The following is a 19524-nucleotide window of genomic DNA, read 5'->3' as shown; positions in this document are numbered from 1 at the left end:
TTAGTGTTCACATAAATATCATTACACCAGGCACCCTTGCCACTCCTGGGGTGATATCCCATCCCTTGTTTGAGGGGCATCTCCACCACACACTGCCCCCCATGTTAATTCAGCGGAAGGACCCTAGACCGTAGTGTTCCTCCACGGACCCTTGGCGTTGGCTACATGCGGTTGGACACCGGCGAGTCGTCGTGTCCCCCCCCCCCCTTCCCCTCCTCCTTCCACCCCACCGCCATGAGAATGACAAATGTCAGCGCTGGGCTTTATTGCGGACGGAGGCTGCTGTTCCCGGAGCGCCCCGGCCGCCCAGCCTGCCTGCCTGCTTCAGCCGCCGCTGATTGGCCACAAGTTCTCCTGTTGAAACTGCTTGTAGCTTTTGCAAAGCACAAAGAACGACCTCTCGCTCACAACTTGACGTGGTTAGCTGAAAACAAACAACCCGTGGCCTGAGGGAGAGAGGAAACAGAGAGAGAGGAATAGGTGCAGAGGCGTGAAACTGCATCGTTGGTTTTGTTGGGCATCGATTACTGGCCGCTGTGTTTTATTTTGGGACTCAGTCTAGACTCAGATCGCAATCTGTCCCCCTCTTCACAGCCGCGCTGCAAAGAGAGGGAGAGGGAGAGAGAGGGGGGGACGCGTGGAAGTCGAAGTGAACGATCTGCCAATCGATTGAGTTCAGGTATTTAGTTTCGGAGTGATTGGGAGCGGTGTACGGGGGCCCTTTGGCGCCGCAGCTGACCAGCATTCTGCACCAGAGCGGCACAGAGGCAGCGTCCGCTGCTCACGCCGCGGAGAGTAATGGGCGCAGAGAGGGCGCTGGACTTCTGACCTTTGACTGTGTGCAATAATAATAAGGAGACCGGCGGCCGGAGCGCGTCGGACACCCTCGGGCGCTGCGTTCCTGTCCTTTCCCCAAACTTGGATCGTTTCCTTTTCACCGCGGAAGCTGGCACCGAGCGAGCGGGCATGGATTGGCTCCCGTGTTTAAAATCCGACTCGTTTGATATTCTTCTCCTGCACCGTATAAAATGGGAAGCCCAGGCCTGAAACAACACGGATTCGTTCCAGTTTACACTCCGGGGATTACAGGTAATGCCGAAGAGAAATCAGACAGAAGCTAGTCTCCAGTTCTTAATCGCTGAGGCCGGTTAGTTAGAAATAGCTGGCGTTTCCCGAGCTGGTTTCGCGGCCCCTTGGACGTCCCCACAGCGCCCGTGGACTACTAACAAGCAGCCCACTGCAGATCTAGACACAAAATGCCGGAGTAACTCAGCGGGACATGCGGCATCTATAGAGGCTGACGTTTCGAGTCGCTCGGTATCTTTCTCCCCAAAATCCATAAACAGAACTGCCCTGGCAGACCAAATGTGTAGGAAGGAACTGCAATGTTGGTTTAGACTGAAGATAGACACAAAACTCGGGAGGAACTCAGCGGGCCAGGCAGCATCTCTGGAGAAAAAGAACAGAAGGGTCTTGACCCGAAACGTCACCTATTCCTTTTTCTCCGCATATGTTGCCCGACCCGTTGAGTTACTGCGATATTTTGTGCGCTGGCAGACCCATTGTTTCGGCCTGCTCCTGTCCCACTGAATTCGTTTCCACACACAGACTGTTCTCCAGCTCACTGCACTTTCACCAGATACCCAGCCAGCCAGACTCCTATTCTGTGAAGGAAGGAACACGCACTTGCGCGACTAAATTTCGAAACGTACGCCAATCCGTGCGGGGTTGTTTGCATTGGGTGCCGTTTCAGCCCCTCCCCTCGGACTAGCTCCACTCACTGCCCGCTGTGGGTACGGACAGCCGCTCCGTGTCTGTGCTTAGCTCACATAAGTCTTCCCGGAGTGGCTGCGTTATCAGTAGTCCGCTGTAAAGGGAGGAAAAGGGGGGAGGGGGGAAAGCATTAGGATTGCCTGCTTGTGATCATCGTGATTAAACACTGTGAGACCGACCCCGAAGCTCTGAGACAAGAGACCGACCGTTCCCGGGACTTACAAGAGATATATGTCTCTCTCGCTATATATATATGTGTAGGTGGACGATTGTTACTCTGCGCGTTCGGCTGTTAAGAAGGAAACTTTTAACGTGCATTTTGCGCCGTTTACGAATCGCCACAACACGTGGGTGAAGTGTAGAGCCTCTGGTCATCATCTCTCCCCGCGGGAGCCCACCTTTCAGCTCACTTTGTAACATGTATTTGGTGCAAATTTGTAACTAATGACAATCTGTAATTGCATGGTAGCCGGTGCCTTGTTTTCTATCCCGGGGGCATGAGGCAGCGTTAGCTGGGAACTGAGGCAAAGTTTCATGGAAAGTGGAGATGATATCGCACAGCGCCGACAGTAATCATTTCATTCTACTTTTTTGTTAGGAAGATATTGGGTTTATAGCTAAAGTTACAGTTAATTCTATATTCCACCGCTCACCCCCCCCCCCCCCCCCCCTTCCAAAAAAAGCCCACCCCACAGACAGGGAAGATTATTTTTGAGGGTCCGTGATATACTGACGGAGATAAGCGATGGTCACCACCCCCCCCCCCCCCCCCCCCCCCCCACACACACACACACACAGAGTTTTATTGAAAGGAAAGGAACACGACTCGCTTCGAAGAGCAGATACGCGTCCCGAAAGGCGAGTTATGAGGAGAGGCTTATTACATGACTGGGTGTAAGGTCCCTTCTTTGAAGAGCGTGTCTGTGTGTGAATTTTGCTCGCTTGCTGTGACTGATATATCTTCGCTCACAAGTGAAAGCAAAGAAAGAGAAAAAAAAAAAAAAAAAAAAAAAAAACAGTCCCCTTATTTACTTGCAGCCTGGAAAAAGAAACGGATATAAAGAAGGAAAACACGTTGGGATTTTGTTTTGCATTGTTTTGGAGGGGAGAAGAGAATGGAATTACTTCGGCTCGCTGGCTTGATTTGGGGAGTCGCGGCGCTCACTGAAGGTGCACGGGGTGAGTAATCTGGAAGTTTTTATTTCAATAATAATACATGCATTTGAGAGATGGAAATATTTCGAGGCGAATGTGAAGGGGACCCTTCAATGTGCAAATATAAAGTTGTACTTATTTTTTAAAAAAATATATCAAAGAATGATGAAAATACTCAGCAGATCGGGCAGTGCCCGTGAGGAGAGAAAATAAACCGGGAGTTCATATTTCATGCTAATAACCTTCCTTCAGCATAATATTTGACCTGTTCTTTCCGCACGCCGTTCCAAATTTATACGGGGTATTTTTTAGAGGTGAAATGCTTGGACGGCCACGTCCTGTCTGAACTACACCGGTCTTTTGAATGTCTGAACTACACCGGTCTTTTGAAGGCTTCTAAATTCTCTACCCCGTGTTTGGAGTTTCGTAGCCTTGCCTGGCCTGGCCTGGCCCTCGAATCCGGGACTTGCTCCAGAGGCCTTCGGAGGCCGGAGACTTTGTAGCCGGCGTGTTAAAATCATCGGAACCTCCAGGTTGCTGAAAGCAAAGAAAACAATTGCATTCCTGGTCGGATAAAAGCGAGACTCGGCCCTCTCGTGTAATTCCTCCCTGACTTGTTCGTTCCCAGGGGGAATCGCAAACAAGCAGATCGATTGGCCTTTCAGCCCTGATCTTTGACCGGCCGTTTACTTCCCCTGAGATTGGTCGCGATTTCCCCCTCCACAATATAACACACGCGTCTCCCAAATGATAGAAACATAGAAATTAGGTGCAGGAGTAGGCCATTCGGCCCTTCGAGCCTGCACCGCCATTCAATATGATCATGGCTGATCATCCAACTCAGTATCCCCTGATGATCGAGGGTTCCTTCGGGAAAGTGAGAAATTAAAGGGATGATTCTTCACACCGGGGTGTTAATCGATTCCCGGTGAATCCCGGTTGTTAATTCCCACTAGCACATCGCGGAATAAGAGTTAGTTTAACGCCGAAGAAACTCATCCTATCAGAATATACTAGCTCTCTACTGAAATCCCCCCTACGTCGCCGCACAAGGTGTATACAGGGAGCTATTACAACCTTTACAGAGGCATCGGCGCCGGAAATTGCCAGTCAAAATATGCCCTCTAACAGTTAACTCCGACAACAGCATCTCATGTTTTAGAAATTGGGCTCGGTGTTTAACTCTTGGTCAGAGGGAAGGCGGAAGCGTGAAGTCAGGTTGAATCTGGCGTACAGGGCTTGATCGGTGTATCAGAATTATCTGCCGAGATCAGTCCACAGATCTGCGGCGCACAATCCAGACATTCACCTAACCGTGAACACATTGTGCAACTCCCACCGCTCATTGTGATTAACGACATTGGCTGAAACAAATAGACACTCAAATACTCACAATCTTACAAGGGAGGATCCAATGTTATAATTCAAATCGAATCCGCGTCAAGATACCATCTAGCTACCCTGTGCACAACTCTATCTATCTATCTATCTATCTATCTATCTATCTATCTATCTATCTATCTATCTATCTATCTATCTATCTATCTATCTATCTATCTATCTATCTATCTATCTCCATCTATATCTATATTTGATTACTGTTGGTTGCAATTGTAACTGATTTGATGTAGTTGTACAGTTGATTGCATCGTCTGCTCATTTCACCCGATTTGAACATAACTGGCAGACGGATCCCTGAGTTATTCTTTAATTGAACGATGTAAACTTGCAAGAAGAACTCAAGTCAATACCTGGAGACTAATTCCGCGGAGATGTTGCGATATATATATGTGTGTGTGTGTGTGTGTGTGTATGTGTGTGTGTGTGTTTGTGTGTGTGTGTGTGTGTGTGTGTGTGTGTGTGTGTGTGTGTGTGTGTGTGTGTGTGTGTGTGTGTGTGGTGTGTGTGTGTGTGTGTGTGTGTGTGTGTGTGTGTGTGTGTGTGTGTGTGTGTGTGTGTGTGTGTGTTACTGTTACAGCTATATATATATATGTATAAACAAGCGTTGGCGTTTACTGTGGTAATATGTTATACGTTATATGTTATATAACAATATATATATAACAATATGTTATATAATATATATAACATATATATAACATATATATATATATATATATATATATATATATAAACATTTATATATACCACAGTGAACTCCAACGCTTGTTTGAATATATATATATATAAACAAGCATTGGAGTTTACTGTTGCTATTGGAATACATTATAACCGAGGTGGAGGTGGATAGTTGCAAGGTGAAGATGATTGATTTGAGGAGTGCAGCGTTACGGTGGCTGACGGTGGAGAAAGTCGAAGTGTGAAGTGAAGCCCGGGATTTGTTTTCGTTTATAACAATGATTCATTTCACGGAACATTAACAGGATCTCATGTCTGGTGCTTGTTAGTTACATTAAGGAGGAGAAGTGCTTTGGCAACGGCGTATTTATTGGGAAGGGATGAAGTCTGGTTCGTGTAAATGCCGCTGTGCACCCTGTTATTCCGCCAATGGATATACCTGTGTATATCGGGGGCGCAGTATCTCCTGGCAAACTCGATCCAAACGATACGTAAAATTGAAAACAGACAGGCAGAATTGTTTAAAACAGAGAGGAACATCATTCTGTTCAATAGTACGACAGCAGCCGAGGTGAGCAGTGCCTGGCGACTTTTCCACATTGATACGTGGGAAATCAAATAGATTCCCATCTCGGATCTGGGAATGGGAGCAAGCTACTGGACGGAGTTCAGGAGTGACCTTAGACTGAGAGAATTCGGTACAGTCTTAAAAAATAATTTGTCTTTCAGCCAAAGGCGGGAGGTGGGGGGGCAGGTGAATGGAAGAGATAGCTACCCTTTGGTAGCAAGAATAAACACGGTGGCTTCCTATAATAGTGTATACATTCATGATATATAAGGAAAGTAAGTTCCACGAGGAATATTTGTTCGGCTGGGGGAGAAGGAAGCTGATCTTGCAGAGAACAACGGCACCCAAGCCAAGGACGGGACGCGGTGCCACAGTAAATTGTGTAGTGATGGGCCGCATGGCCTATTGTTCTGACCCTGGTCTCTTGTGTAGGTGGCGCTGTGACTCAGTCCACGGCTCGCTTCATAGTTATCCACTTTGTGCAAATAGATGTCCACAGGTGTTTGGCGCCTGATCGAGTTACTTTGCAACGCGAAATGTTGTGACCATTAACCTTTTAATTGCTTCGCTGCTAAATATGTTTTTTAAAGGAAAAGGGGGAGGAGGCACTGAGAGGACAAGTGTGGCTGTCTAAAAAAAAATAACGTATGTCGCAAGAGGTTTGAGCAACCGAATGCTCCTTGATCTGTGCAGGAAGGAACTGCAGGTGCTGGTTTAAACCGTGGACACGAAATCTGATGTTCACGGCGTGACACAAGTCTAGGGTTTTGCTTGGAGCGCTGGTGGCAATTAATAGCGCTCAGGGTGAAAGCGAAAGATCACTGCGCTCACTCGCGGGGCTGCACATTAGCTGAGATGCAATTGCTACCCAGCAGGTGAAGACACGTATTTGTTTATCTTGACAAATTTTGATGGATGGCGAGCCGCCGAGATCGAGGCGGGTTATACACACTCTTTACCGACAGGCCCAGCCATACACAGAGAGGCCCCCAGACCCTCAAACGCCACACTCCCCCCCAGGCTCCCACCCACATCACTTGGCCTTTGGGCCGTTGTGTATGTAGTTCCTGATATAACTGGATGTAGCCTTTGAAACATTTGCCAGCCAAAGCTCCTCTGTTGCACACTAGTAAAACCATCTCAATCTTTAAGGAAGCAATAAGATAGACATAAAAGGAATAGGTGACGTTTCGGGTCGAGACCCTTCTTGGCGGAGCAATGTTAACTTCTGAGGTACACAAAATTGCTGGGGAAACTCAGCGGGTGCAGCAGCATCTATGGAGCGAAGGAAATAGGCGACGTTTCGGGCCGAAACCCTTCTTCAGACTGATGGGGGGTGGGGAAAAGCAATGTTAACTTCTGGTTGAGCGCGCTGAACGCCACTTTCCACGCCATTCGGTCACATTTAGCGGTAGAGTTGCTGCCTTACAGCGCCAGAGACCCAGGTTCGATCCTGACTACGGGCGCTGTCTGCACGGAGTTTGTATGTTCGCCCTGTGACCGCGTGGTTTTTCTCCGGGTGATCCGGTTTCCTCCCACACCCCAAAGACGTAATGTTTGTTGGTTAATTGTTTTGGTACAGTCTTCCGAGGAAAACTCAGAGCCAGGCAACATTTCTGGAGGTGATGGAATAGTTGGACAATTGGGTGAAGAACCGAACCTTCTCTATACCTCCACAGCTGCTGCCTGACCCGCAGAGTTCCTCCAGTTATTTTATTTTTTTGCTCCAGATTTCTGGAGTCTCTTGTGCAGATCCCAAAGTTACGGTTGGCTTCCTGATGTAATGACAGCCAATCAAATAGCTTGCCAATATTATGACTTGAAATCACAACCCTATATTACAGATACTGAACCATCCCACCAACAACTAGAGAGCAGTCCTGGGACTGGGACTTACCCAACGTTTAAGAAACAGTTAGACTGGTGCATGGATAGGACAGGTTTGGAGGGCTATGGACCAAGCGCAGGCAAGTGGGACTGGTGTAGCTGGGACATGTTGGCCGGTGTGAGCAAGTTGGGCCAATGGGTCTGTTTCCACATTGTATCACTCTATGACTCTATGATTCTATCTCAGTACATGTGACAATAAACTAATCTAACTGATATAGTTGTGTAGGAAGGAACTGCAGATGTCAGATTACACCAAAGATAGACATAAAATGCTGTACTAACTCAGCGGGACAGGCAGCATCTCTGGAGAGAAGGAAAGGGTGATGTTTTGGGTCATGAAGAAAGGTCTCTACCTGGAACGTCAGCCATTCCTTCTCTCCAGAGATGCCTGTCCCGCTCAGTTACTCCAGCATTTTGTAACTAAGATAGTTAGTGGACGTACAATGCCAACAGCACTGCCCACGCCTGTAAGGAATGTTAGAGTTGTGGTTGTAGCCCAGTCCTTCAAACCAATTACCCCAAACCAATTATTCAAAAAAATAGAAGGATGTGAACCAGAGGCAGGGAAATTGGACTAACTTAGATGGGGCATCTTGGTCTGCAAGTTTGGGCCAAACTTGGTCGTCCAAGTTTGGAATTGGGCCAAAGGGCCTGTTTCCGCGCTGTTTGACTATGACTCAGAACCTATCGGTTCTATACCCTATCAGTCTGAAGAAGGGTCACCTATCCATGTTAGCCTGGGATGCTGCTTGACTCGCTGAGTTACTCCAGCACATTTTGTCCCTTTGGTTCTGCTGTCCACTTGGCTTTCACCTATTTTAATAATTTCACTGAAGATAGACACAAACTATCACAAAATTTCACAAAGATGGATACAGCACTTAGACCACCAGGGGTCCTCTGCGAGGATCCTGTTTGTTGATTTTAGCTCTGCATTCAACACCATTGTGCCAGAGCTACTACACTCCAAACTTTCTGAGTTGACTGTGCCTGAACCCCTTTGACAGTGGATCACCAACTACCTGACAGACAGGAAGCAGCATGTGAGGCTGGGAAAGCACATCTCGAACCCGCAAATACTCAGCATAGGAGCACCGCAAGGCTGCATACTCTCTCCTCTCCTCTACTCTCTCTACACCAACAACTGCACCTCCACAGACACTTCTGTCAAGCTTCTCAAGTTTGCGGACGACACAACCCTGATTGGACTGATCCAGGATGGGGAGGAATCTGCCTACAGAGAGGAAGAATCACAGCTGGCGTCCTGGTGCTGTAGCAACAACCTAGAGCTCAATGCTCTTAAGACAGTGGAATTGATTGTAGACTTTAGGAGAGCTCCCCCTCCCCTCATCCCACTCACCATCAACAACACCACAGTCACATCTGTGGAGTCTTTTAAGTTCCTGGGAACCATCATCTCCAAGGACCTTAAGTGGGGGGCTACCATCGACTCCACAGTCAAAAAGGCACAACAGAGTATGTACTTCCTGCGGTAGCTGAGGAAGCACAATCTGCCACAGGCAATGATGGTCCAATTCTACACGGCCATTGTAGAGTCTGTTCTCACCTTCTCCATCATGGTCTGGTTTGGCTCAGCCATCAAGCACGACACCTGGAGGCTGCAGCGAATCGTCCGATCAGCCGAGAAGGTTATTGGCTGCAACCTTCCCTCCATTGATGAACTGTACGCTGCAAGGGCTAGGAAGCGAGCGGGCATGATCATCTCCGACCCCTCTCACCCTGGCCACATACTATTTGAATCACTTCCCTCTGGAAGGCGACTCCGGACTGTCAAAGCTGCCACAGCCAGACATAAAAACTGTTTTTATCCACGAGTAGTTGATCTACTCAACAGCCAAAAATCTGTAGCCTCCCTTTGACCTGGTATTTTGTTGGTTCACATGCTTGATCAATGGTGTTTTATCATTAATGTTTTATTATTATTAATGTTTAGTGTTTTCTGAGTCATTCGTAACTGTCGCTGTATGTCATGTTGTTACTTGTGGGCGGAGCACCAAGGCAAATTCCTTGTATGTGAATACTTGGCCAATAAACTTACTTACTTCAAGGTACACAAAAATGCTGGAGAAACTCAGCGGGTGCAGCAGCATCTATGGAGCAAAGGAAATAGGCAACGTTTCGGCCCGAAACTTTGCCTATTTCCTTCGCTCCATAGGTGCTGCTGCACCCATTGAGTTTCTCCAGCATTTTTGTGTACCTTCGATTTTCCAGCATCTGCAGTTCCTTCTTAAAAACTTACTTACTTACTTACTTACTGTCGGAGTAACTCAGCAGGACAGGCAGCATCTCTGGAGAGAAGGAACGGGTGACGTATGGTGTCGAGACCTATCTGAAGAAGGCCACGACCAGAAATTTCACCCACTCCTTCTCTCCAGAGATGCTGCCTATCCCACTGAGTTTTACTCCAGCATTTTGTGTCTACCGTGTAAACCAGTATCTGCAGTGGCTTCTTACACATTAACCATCACAGTCAGCGTGTCCTCAGCAACCGAAACATCCAAACAATAGATTTTCCCTCCCTCAACTATTTGCTTTCCTAACCCCTCTTTCCTCCCTTTGTCTTTCTACGTCCCTAACGACGCTCTTGTGACCCAGCTTTCGGACATATATATATCCCTTTATAGCTCAGAGTCAAACATTGTTTGCAAAAGTTCGCGTGAAGCGCCCGGGGGATTGTTTTTTTACTGCATTCCAGGTGCTCGGAGGTGTTGCTTTGTGTGGAAACGCGTGCTAGGATGTTGTTGTGACAGAGAGTTTCGGGAGTTTGTGAGCAGGAAAGTGTTGCAGATGCTGGTTTACATCGAAGGTAGACACACAAAAAAGCTGGAGTAACTCAGCGGGTCAGGCAGCATCTTTCTGGAGAGAATGGATAGATGACGTTTCGGGTCGGAACCTTTTTTCGAGATCCGAAACGTCTTGTTTATACTCAAGTTTATTACCGCCACTGGCTGCAGAGATATACATAATTTACTGGTACACAAAAATGCTGGAGAAACTCAGCGGGTGCAGCGGCATCTATGGAGCGAAGGAAATAGGCAACGTTTCGGGCCGAAACCCTTCTTCAGACTGATTTACTGTTCAGAGAGAGAGATAGATAGATAGAGAGAAAGAGAGACAGAGAGAGAGAGGGGGGGGGGGGGGGGGGGGGGGGGGAGGAGGTGTAGGAAGGCACTTGTTAGCACCCTCTGAGACAACGGGCGGTGATTCCAGGAGTCTGGCTTCCTTTAAACAGAACAATAACGCGATTAGAGAAGGCAACGCCATCCATTCAAAGGGACAAAAGGCAATCGGTTTTAAAACATTTTTACAGCCTCGCTTTGTGCGCGGCTTACTCCTCGGCCACGGATGTGGCTGCAGGAAATTATTATTGCAGCTTCATTCCAACGATTTCTCGAGGAAGTAGATAAGATTTAATGAACTGGATCCGATTCCAGGATTTCCCTGTGCAACGTATCTGGTCGCGGCGCTCAGTTCGCAGATGTGCTTGACATGATGTGGTCGCACACACGTGGGTGAAATTGTCCATCCGTTTTCTTCATTTTCCCTGGCCCCCGACCTATTTGCGAACCGGTGGGTGGAAACATAGGAAATAGTAGGAGGAGGCCATTTGGCCCTTCGAGCCAGTACCGCTATTCATTGTGATCATGGCTGATCATCCACAATCAATAACCCGTGCCTACCTTCTCCCCATATCCCTTGATTCCGCTAGCCCCTAGAGCTCTATCTAACTCTCTTTTAAATTCATCCAGTGAATTGGCCTCCACTGCCTTCTGTGGCACGGAATTCCACAAATTCACAACTCTCTGGGTGAAAACGTTTTTTCTCATCTCAGTTAAAAATGGCCTCCCCTTTATTCTTAGACTGTGGCCCCTGGTTCTGGACTCTCTCAACATTGGGAACATTTTTCCTGCATCTAGCTTGTCCTGTCCTTTTATAATTTTATATGTTTCTATAAGATGCCCTCTCATCCTTCTAAAAGCCTAGTCTTTTCAATCTCTCCTCATATGACAGTCCCGCCATCCCAGGGATCAATCTCGTGAACCTACACTGCACTGCCTCAATAGCAAGGATGCCCTTCCTCAAATTTGGAGACCAAAACTGCACACAATACTCCAGATGTGGTCTCACCAGGGCCCTGTACAACTGCAGAAGAACCTCTTTACCCCTATACTGAAATCCTCTTGTTATGAAGGCCAACATGCCATTAGCTTTCTTCACTGCCTGCTGTACCTGCATGCCAACTATCAGTGACTGGTGTACAAGGACACCCAAGTCTCATTGCACTTCCCTTTTTCCTAATCTGACACCATTGAGATCCTTGTTCTTACTGCCAAAGTGGATAACCTCACATTTATACTGCACCTGCCATGCATCTGCCCACTCACTCAACCTGTCCAAGTCACCCTGCAACCTCCTAGCATCCTCTTCGCAGTTCACACTGCCACCCAGCTTTGTGTCATCTTCAAATTTGCTAGTGTTACTTTTAATCCCATCATCTAAATCATTAATATATATTGTAAATAGTTGCGGCCCCAGCACCGAGCCTTGCGGCACTCCACTCACCACTGCCTGCCTTTCTGACAGGAACCCGCTCACTCCTATTCTTTGGTTCCTGTCTGCCAACCAATGCTCTATCCATGTCAATACCCTACCCCCAATACCATGTGCTCTAATTTTGCCCACTAATCTGTGGGGGACTGTATCAAAGGCTTTCTGAAAGTCCAGATACACTACATCCACTGGGTCTCCTTTATCCATTTTACTTGTCACATCCTCAAAAAATTCCAGAAGATTAGTCAAGCAGGATTTCCTCTTCATAAATCCATGCTGACTTGGACCAATCCTTTTACTGCTACCCGAATGTGCCATTATTACTTCTTTAATAATTGACTCCAGCTTCTTCCCCACCACCGATGTCAGGCTGACTGGTCTATAATTCCCCATTTTCTCTATCGCTCCTTTCTTGAAAAGTCGGATAACATTATCTACCCTCCAATCCACAGGAACTGCTCCTGACTCTATAGAACATTGGAAAATGATCCCCAATGCGTCCACTATTTCTAAAGCCACCTCCTTGAGTACCCTGGGATGAAGACCATTAGGCCCTGGAGCTTTATCAGCCTTCAGTCCCATCAGTCTACCCAATACTATTTCTCGCCTAATGCAAATTTCTTTCAGTTCCTCTGTCTCCCTAGATCCTCTGTCCTCTAGTACATCTGGGAGATTGTTTGTGTCTTCCTTAGTGAAGACAGAACCAAAGTACCTATTCAACTCTTCTGCCATTTCCTTGTTCCCCATAATAAATTCACCTGTTTCTGCCTTCAAGGGACCCACATTTGTCTTTACTAATCTTTTTCTCTTAACATACCTAAAGAAGCTTTTATTATCCTTCTTTATATTCCTGGCGAGCCTACCCTCGTACTTCATCTTTTCAGCCCGTATTGCCCGTTTTATTACCTTCTGTTGTTGTTTGAAAGCTTCCCAATCCTCTGGCTTCCGGCTACTCTTTGCTGTGTTATACACTTTTTCTTTTAGTTTTATTCCATCCCTAACTCCCTTTGTCAGCCACAGTTGCCTCTTACTCCCCTTAGAATCTTTCTTCCTCTTTGGAATGAAATGATCCTGCGTCTTCTGGATTATGCCCAGAAATCCCTACCATTGCTGTTCCACCATCATTCCTGCTAGGATCCTTTTCCAGTCAACCTTGGCCAGCTCCTCTCTCACGCCTTCATAGTCCCCTTTGTTCAACTGCACCACTGACACTTCTGATTTAACCTTCTCCCTCTCAAATTGCAGATTAAAACGTACCATATTATGGTCACTACCTCCTTGCGGTTCCTTTATCTTGAATTCCTTTATTAAATCTGGTTCATTAGAACACACTAAAACCAGAACTGCCTTCTCTCTGGTGGGCTCTAGTACAAGCTGCTCTAACAATCCATCTTGGAGGCATTCTACAAACTCCCTTTCTTGGGGTCCAGAACCAACCTGATTTCCCCAGTCTACCTGTATATTGAAATCTCCCATAACCACAGTGGCATAACCTTTGTTACGTACCAGTTTTAACTCCTGCTGCAACTTGCACCATATATCCAGGCTACTGTTTGGGGGCCTGTAGATAAAGACACCATCAGTGCCTTCTTACCTTTACATTCCTCAATTCTATTCACAGCGACTCTACATCATTAGTCCCTATGTCATCCCTCACTAGGGACTGAATTTCATCCCTCACCAACAGAGCTACCACCTGCCTGTCCTTTCTATTGGACATAAATGGAGGGCATGATGGTAAGGGGGTGGGTGTTTCTTAAGACCACACACACTCACTGAGTTATTTACACATACACCCATACAGTCTAGTGATCTCTCTCTCTTTCTCACTCTCTCTCTTTCTCTCTCACACACACACCCAGTCCCTCGATCACTTACTCCCACACATACAGACTCTCGACCACTCTCTCTCTCTCACGCACACACACTCACACAGTCCCTCAACCACTCTCCCTCTCACACACACACAGTCTCTCGATCACTCTCTCTCTCTCTCCCTTGCTCCCCCTCCCTCTCTCTGTGCTGCGATCCCCCTCTCTCTCTCTCTATCCCGCGATCTCTCCTTCCCTGTCCTGCGATCTCTCTCTCCCTCTCTCTCGCTGTCCCGCGATCACTCCCTCTCCCTCTCACTCACACAGGGTCCCTCGATCAACCGAAACGTCGCCCGGCCATTCTTTCCACGGATGCTGCCTGACCTGCTGGGTTCCTCCAGCACTCTTGTGTTTTGCACACGTCCAGCATCTGCAGTTTCTTGTGTCACCCACAGTCACAGACACACACACACACACATGCACACACACACACACGCACACGCACATGCACACACACACACGCACACGCACACGCACACACACACACACTCCAAGTTCCAGAACTAGGGGTCACTGTTAAAAAAATATGGGGCTGATCAGTTAAGACCAAGATGAGGCGATATTTTCTCTTGAAGTCTGAAGAAAGTGTATTCAATTTTCACGGAGTAAATTTCAATACCATCAGTGTGTGGGATGATGCGCCCACATTACAGATGAAACTCAAATTTTAAACGCTTGTTATTTGAAGGTTTAGGGTCTCACGTTAGATTCTTCAAAGAGTTAACAGTGGTACAAGGCGTAGGTGAGGGGACTTTGGGAGTATTGTGTTTAGTTATGTTCACCCTGCTACAGGAAACATGTTCCCGATGTTGGGGGAGTCCAGAACCAGGGGCCACAGTTTAAGGATAAGGGGTAGGCCATTTAGAACGGAGATGAGGAAAAACTTTTTCACACAGAGAGTTGTAAATCTGTGGAATTCTCTGCCTCAGAAGGCAGTGGAGGCCAATTCTCTGGATGGTTTCAAGAGAGAGTTAGATAGAGCTCTTAAAGATAGCGGAGTCAGGGGATATGGTGAGAAGGCAGGAACGGGGTACTGAATGTGGATGATCAGCCTTGATCACAATGAATGGCGGTGCTGGCTCGAAGGCCGAATGGCCTACTCCCGCACCTATTGTCTATTGTCTGTTGTATAGAGGTGTATAACATCATGGGAGGAATAGCCTGGGTAAATACACGGAGTCTTTTACTTAAAGTAGGGCAATCATGAACCAGGGGTCATTGGCTTAAGGTGAGAAGGGAATGATTTATTGGGAACCTGAGTGGCAACTTTTTCCACGCAGAGGGTGGTGAGTATATGGAATGAGCTGTCAAAGGAGGTAGTTGGGGCAGGTACTATAACAACATTTAAAAGACATTGGGACAGGTACATGAATAGGAAAGGTTTAAAAGAATATGGGCCAAATGCGGGCAGGTGGGACCAGTGTAGATGGGACTTACATGAGCAAATAGGGCAGATGGGCCTGTTTCAGTGCTGTGTGACTATTTGATCAACTAAATCCTCACCAATTTGTATTATCGTTATTCTGCTCTTAGCCAGCAGAGGATTTATTTTAAAACTGCAATCTTGTCTACAAAGAACGTATATGACAAGTTGAAATCTGACGACAAACTGAATAATCGTAAAGTCATATTTAGCTCTGACACTCTGCAACGCCCAAATAGAGCTCGAATTTGTGGAATTCACAGCCACAGAAGGCTGTGGAGGCCAAGTCAATGGATATTTTTAAAGCAGAGCTAGATAGATTCTTGATTAGTTCGTGTGTCAGAGGGAGAAGGCAGGAGAATGGGGGTGGAGTAGACTTGATGGGCCAGATGGCCTAATTCTATTCCTATTACTTATGACCCTATAACTGTATGACTATAACTGGCTTTATTCGCAAAACAATGTTGGTCGAAAATAATCTTCCATTGATCGAATTTACACAGCAACTGTATGAGCACGGATGCTGCAAACACATGGTACATGTTGTTGAAGGAACTCAGTGGGTCAGGCAGCATCTGCAGAGGGAATGGACAGGGAATTCCATAAATTCACAACTCTTGTTTTGCTCAAGTCCTCAGCGTCTGCAGTTCCTTGCACCTCTATGCTACATTTTATAGGAAATGACAGGATGGACAGACGATTTCCGGCAGCCTGCTGCAAAGGTCACCGTTCACACGAGCAGTATCGAGGGGAACCGTTTGTGTAGAAACACGATACCAAATTACAGTGACTTAACAGAAGGACACAAATTCCGGGAAACTCTGCGAATATCCATAGGAAAAGTATAGCATGGGTTCGTGAAACCAAACCTCTGACAGGGATTGCACACATCTCGATAAGGACAAGCTTAAGGTTATGGGGAGAAGGCAGGAGAATGGGGTTGAGAGGGAAAGATAGATCAGCCATGGTTGAATGTCGGAGTAGACTTGATGGGCCGAATGGCTTATTCCTGCTCTGAGAACTTAGAAATTTATGAAAACCCAATGCAGCTTTTTACAGGAAGCAAATGCGATCCCAGTAAATTCTTTGAAATATCACATCGGACATATCTTGTTTTGGACGTTCGTTCCCCCTGTGGCTTCGCTTCATTCACGATCCCACTCACTGCAACGTTATGTCTTCAGCTGCAAGGCCGAAAATGGCACGGATCAAAGGCATGTGATGAGAGAAGGGAAGGCTCTGCGTGTTAGCAGCGGCGCGCAGCTGGATGTTGTTAATGCGGCTGATATTCTGATCACTTGACGGGAAAAGTGAGTGGCGTGGATAATTGGAGCACTGCCCTTTCATCTCGGCAGTCCCGGTATAATTCCAGCCTGTTGGGCAACTGGGAGTCTCTCCCCCCCCACTCTCCCTCTCCCACCCTCTCTCTCTCTCCCTCTCTCTCTTTCTCCCTCCCTCCGCATTTCTCATCCCTCAACAGCTGTTTAAGTGTAACGCGATGAGGCACAGCTTCAACTCTGTTCCCAAGGCCGTAACACAATACCCCTGCTACTTTGGTGCCATTTGGAGAATCTCACGGGTGATGTGAGCCGGGCTAATGTAGGAGTTCCAGCCGCACACACAGACGCCTGCACCAACATCTCTCCCATACACTCGCTGATTCTCTGGGGAGGAGCGAGGCGCTTCCATCTCATGTATAAGGAGGAACTGCAAATGCTGGTTTAAACCGAAGATAGACACAGAAATCTGGAGTAACTCAGCGGGACAGGCAGCATCTCTAGAGAGAAGGAATGGGTGACGTTTCGGATCGAGACCCTTCTTCATACCTCGACCCGAAACATCACCCATTCCTTCTCTCCAGAGATGCTGCCCGTGCCGCTGAGTTGCTTCCATCTTATATACCATATTTTTCCTGAACCTTTCGCCTTACCTCTGTGTGCACATGATCCATATCCGTCCATCCCTGCTCATCCACATCCCTACCCATTAAATGCCACTATTGTATCTACCCATGTACCTGTCTATTAAATGTCACTATTGCATCTATCCTGGCAGCCTGTTCCAGGCACTCAACACTCTCTGCATGAATAAAAAATCTCCCCGCACATCTCCTTTAAACTTCTTCACATCTCCTTTAAAATCTTCACTTGTGGGAAGATCTCCGCCTGCTCCATGTTTGAAAACTACGCTGGGATCTCTCTAACTTCCACCTGACAGCGCAGACACAGCCAGAGCGTAATGTCCCAACAGCGCTGGGAATGTGTGTGTGTGTGTGTGCGTGTGTGTATTTTTTAACCATTCTGGATCTCAGTGTGAGCTTGAGGGGAAGAGGTCAGGTCAGGCGTTTGGGTCAGTCCAGCCCTCAGCCAAGTGTTTCTGAACTAACAGGTCACAAGCCCGTGGCAAGGACCAGCGGCCGTCCCAGTAACACGCTGCCCATCACCAGCTGTTCCCTCTGTCACTTTACAAATGAGACGTTGAAACGCAACCTCAGACTCTGGGACTGGTTTTCTATTTTCCATTCGTTCTACCTGTCAGTTAATGTCCAAACATGTGCATTTTACGATGAGGAATGTGTAACTAAACTGACAGTTATATTCAGCAGTTTCAGCTGACGCCAGAAAGGCATGTCTTCAGGAAAGTGTATTTACTGAACTGAAGTTAGTGCAGACTTAAAAAAAAAAAAAGTCTGATTTCAGACTCTGTGACTCTGTTTAATCCATCTCACTCTGAAGCCATTCCTCTTGGCTGTTTCACAAATTGGAGGACAGATGGACACCTTTATCCCTACAGCTGTTTCAATATTGACTGACAGAGAACACAAAACGGTATTATTGCTAATCCCTCCGTTGAGTGGATTACACACAGGGTACGTGTTAGGGAGTGGGGACTTCACAGTAACGAAAAGATTCATTGACCTCACAATTAACCACTGAAGATAGACACAAAATGCTGGAGTAACTCAGCGGGACAGGCAGCGTCTCTGGAGAGAAGGAATGGGTGACATTTCAGGTCGAGGCCCTTCTTCAGACTGATGTCAGGGGAGTGGGAGATAAATAGATAAGGAAGTGTAAGGTGCGAGAACAGGACAAAGGGGATGGTGATCAAGGAACGTGTAGAATCGATTATTCTTAGCTGGGAGAAGGTAACAACAAAGCAAACAGAGATAAAATGTAGTCGGAGACAGTAAGACTGGGCGGAGGACTGGGAAACGGAGGGATGGAGAGAGAGAGGGAAAGCAAGGGTTACTTGAAGTTAGAGGTCAATGTTCATACCGCTGGGGTGTAAGCTGCCCAAGTGAAATATGAGGCGCTGTTCCTCCAATTTGCTCTGGGCCTCACTCTGACAATGGAGGAGGCCCAGGACAGAAAGTTCAGTGTGGGAATAGGAGGGGGAATTAAAATGATTTGCAACCGGGGGATCAACACCAGCATCTTTAGAGATCCAGCATTTTGTGTCTATCTTTGATTTAAACCAGCATCTGCAGTTCCTTCCTATACAATTAACATGTACAGCATTGTGGTCCATTGTGCATCAACTCTCACTTCCGAATCAGTAGTCAAATCCAGTTTAGTTTATTGTTACACTGAATTTAAGGTACAGTGAAAAGCTTTTGTTGTGTGCTAACTAGTCAGCATAAAGACAATACATGACTCCAATCAAGCCGTCCACAGTGTAGAAATACATGATAAGGGAATCAAATTTTAAACTTTGGTGCTCCCTGTTAAAGCTATGCCCTCCAGTGAAACATAGAAACATAGATACATAAAAAATAGGTGCAGGAGTAGGCCATTCGGCCCTTCGAGCCTGCACCGCCATTCAATATGATCATGGCTGAAGTGGGAAGATCTCCCCTGCTCCATGTTCGAATATTACGCTGGGATCTCTCTAACTTCCACTTCGCAGAGCAGACACAGCAAGAGTGTAATGTCCCAACAGCGCTGGGAATGTGTGTGTGTATTTTTTAACCATTCTGGTTATATTTAGTGCAAGATAAAGCCAGTAAGTTCTGATCAGAGATAGTTCGAGGGTCACCGAATTCCCAGCAAGTTGAGCACAAACATCTCTGCTGATGCTGTAGTGTGCAATGGTCAAGAGCACCTCTCTTCAGAGAGATGTTAACTTGATCTCCCTGATGGTGGTAAAAGATTCTTTTCTGAGGAAGTGTCAGATATTCTGATCCATCAGCAATA

At 46.9% G+C, this 19524-nt stretch overlaps 1 protein-coding gene across 4 annotated transcripts in view; it reads left to right on the top strand.

Annotated features, from left to right (window-relative positions):
- Positions 1 to 320: 320 nt before the first annotated feature.
- Positions 321 to 19524, top strand: part of fgfrl1 (fibroblast growth factor receptor like 1) — a 340863-nt gene continuing 321659 nt past the window's right edge. Inside the window, exons 1-2 of one of the 4 annotated variants that reach the window (XM_033034814.1) lie at positions 321 to 1089; positions 2812 to 2952. In XM_033034814.1, coding sequence (XP_032890705.1) covers positions 2889 to 2952 — 64 coding nt within the window. In that variant the 5' untranslated portion in view covers positions 321 to 1089; positions 2812 to 2888. Of the gene's footprint in view, positions 1090 to 1775; positions 2035 to 2811; positions 2953 to 19524 lie in introns of those variants that run through there. The other 3 variants (XM_033034805.1, XM_033034829.1, XM_033034822.1) reach the window with 3 other exon arrangements.

This window comes from Amblyraja radiata, chromosome 1 (assembly GCF_010909765.2).
Source record: "Amblyraja radiata isolate CabotCenter1 chromosome 1, sAmbRad1.1.pri, whole genome shotgun sequence".
In the NCBI taxonomy this organism is placed as follows: Eukaryota; Metazoa; Chordata; class Chondrichthyes; order Rajiformes; family Rajidae; genus Amblyraja; species Amblyraja radiata.
The sequence above is the reverse complement of the archived record's forward strand: the minus strand, read 5'-3'. Positions and strand labels throughout refer to the sequence as shown.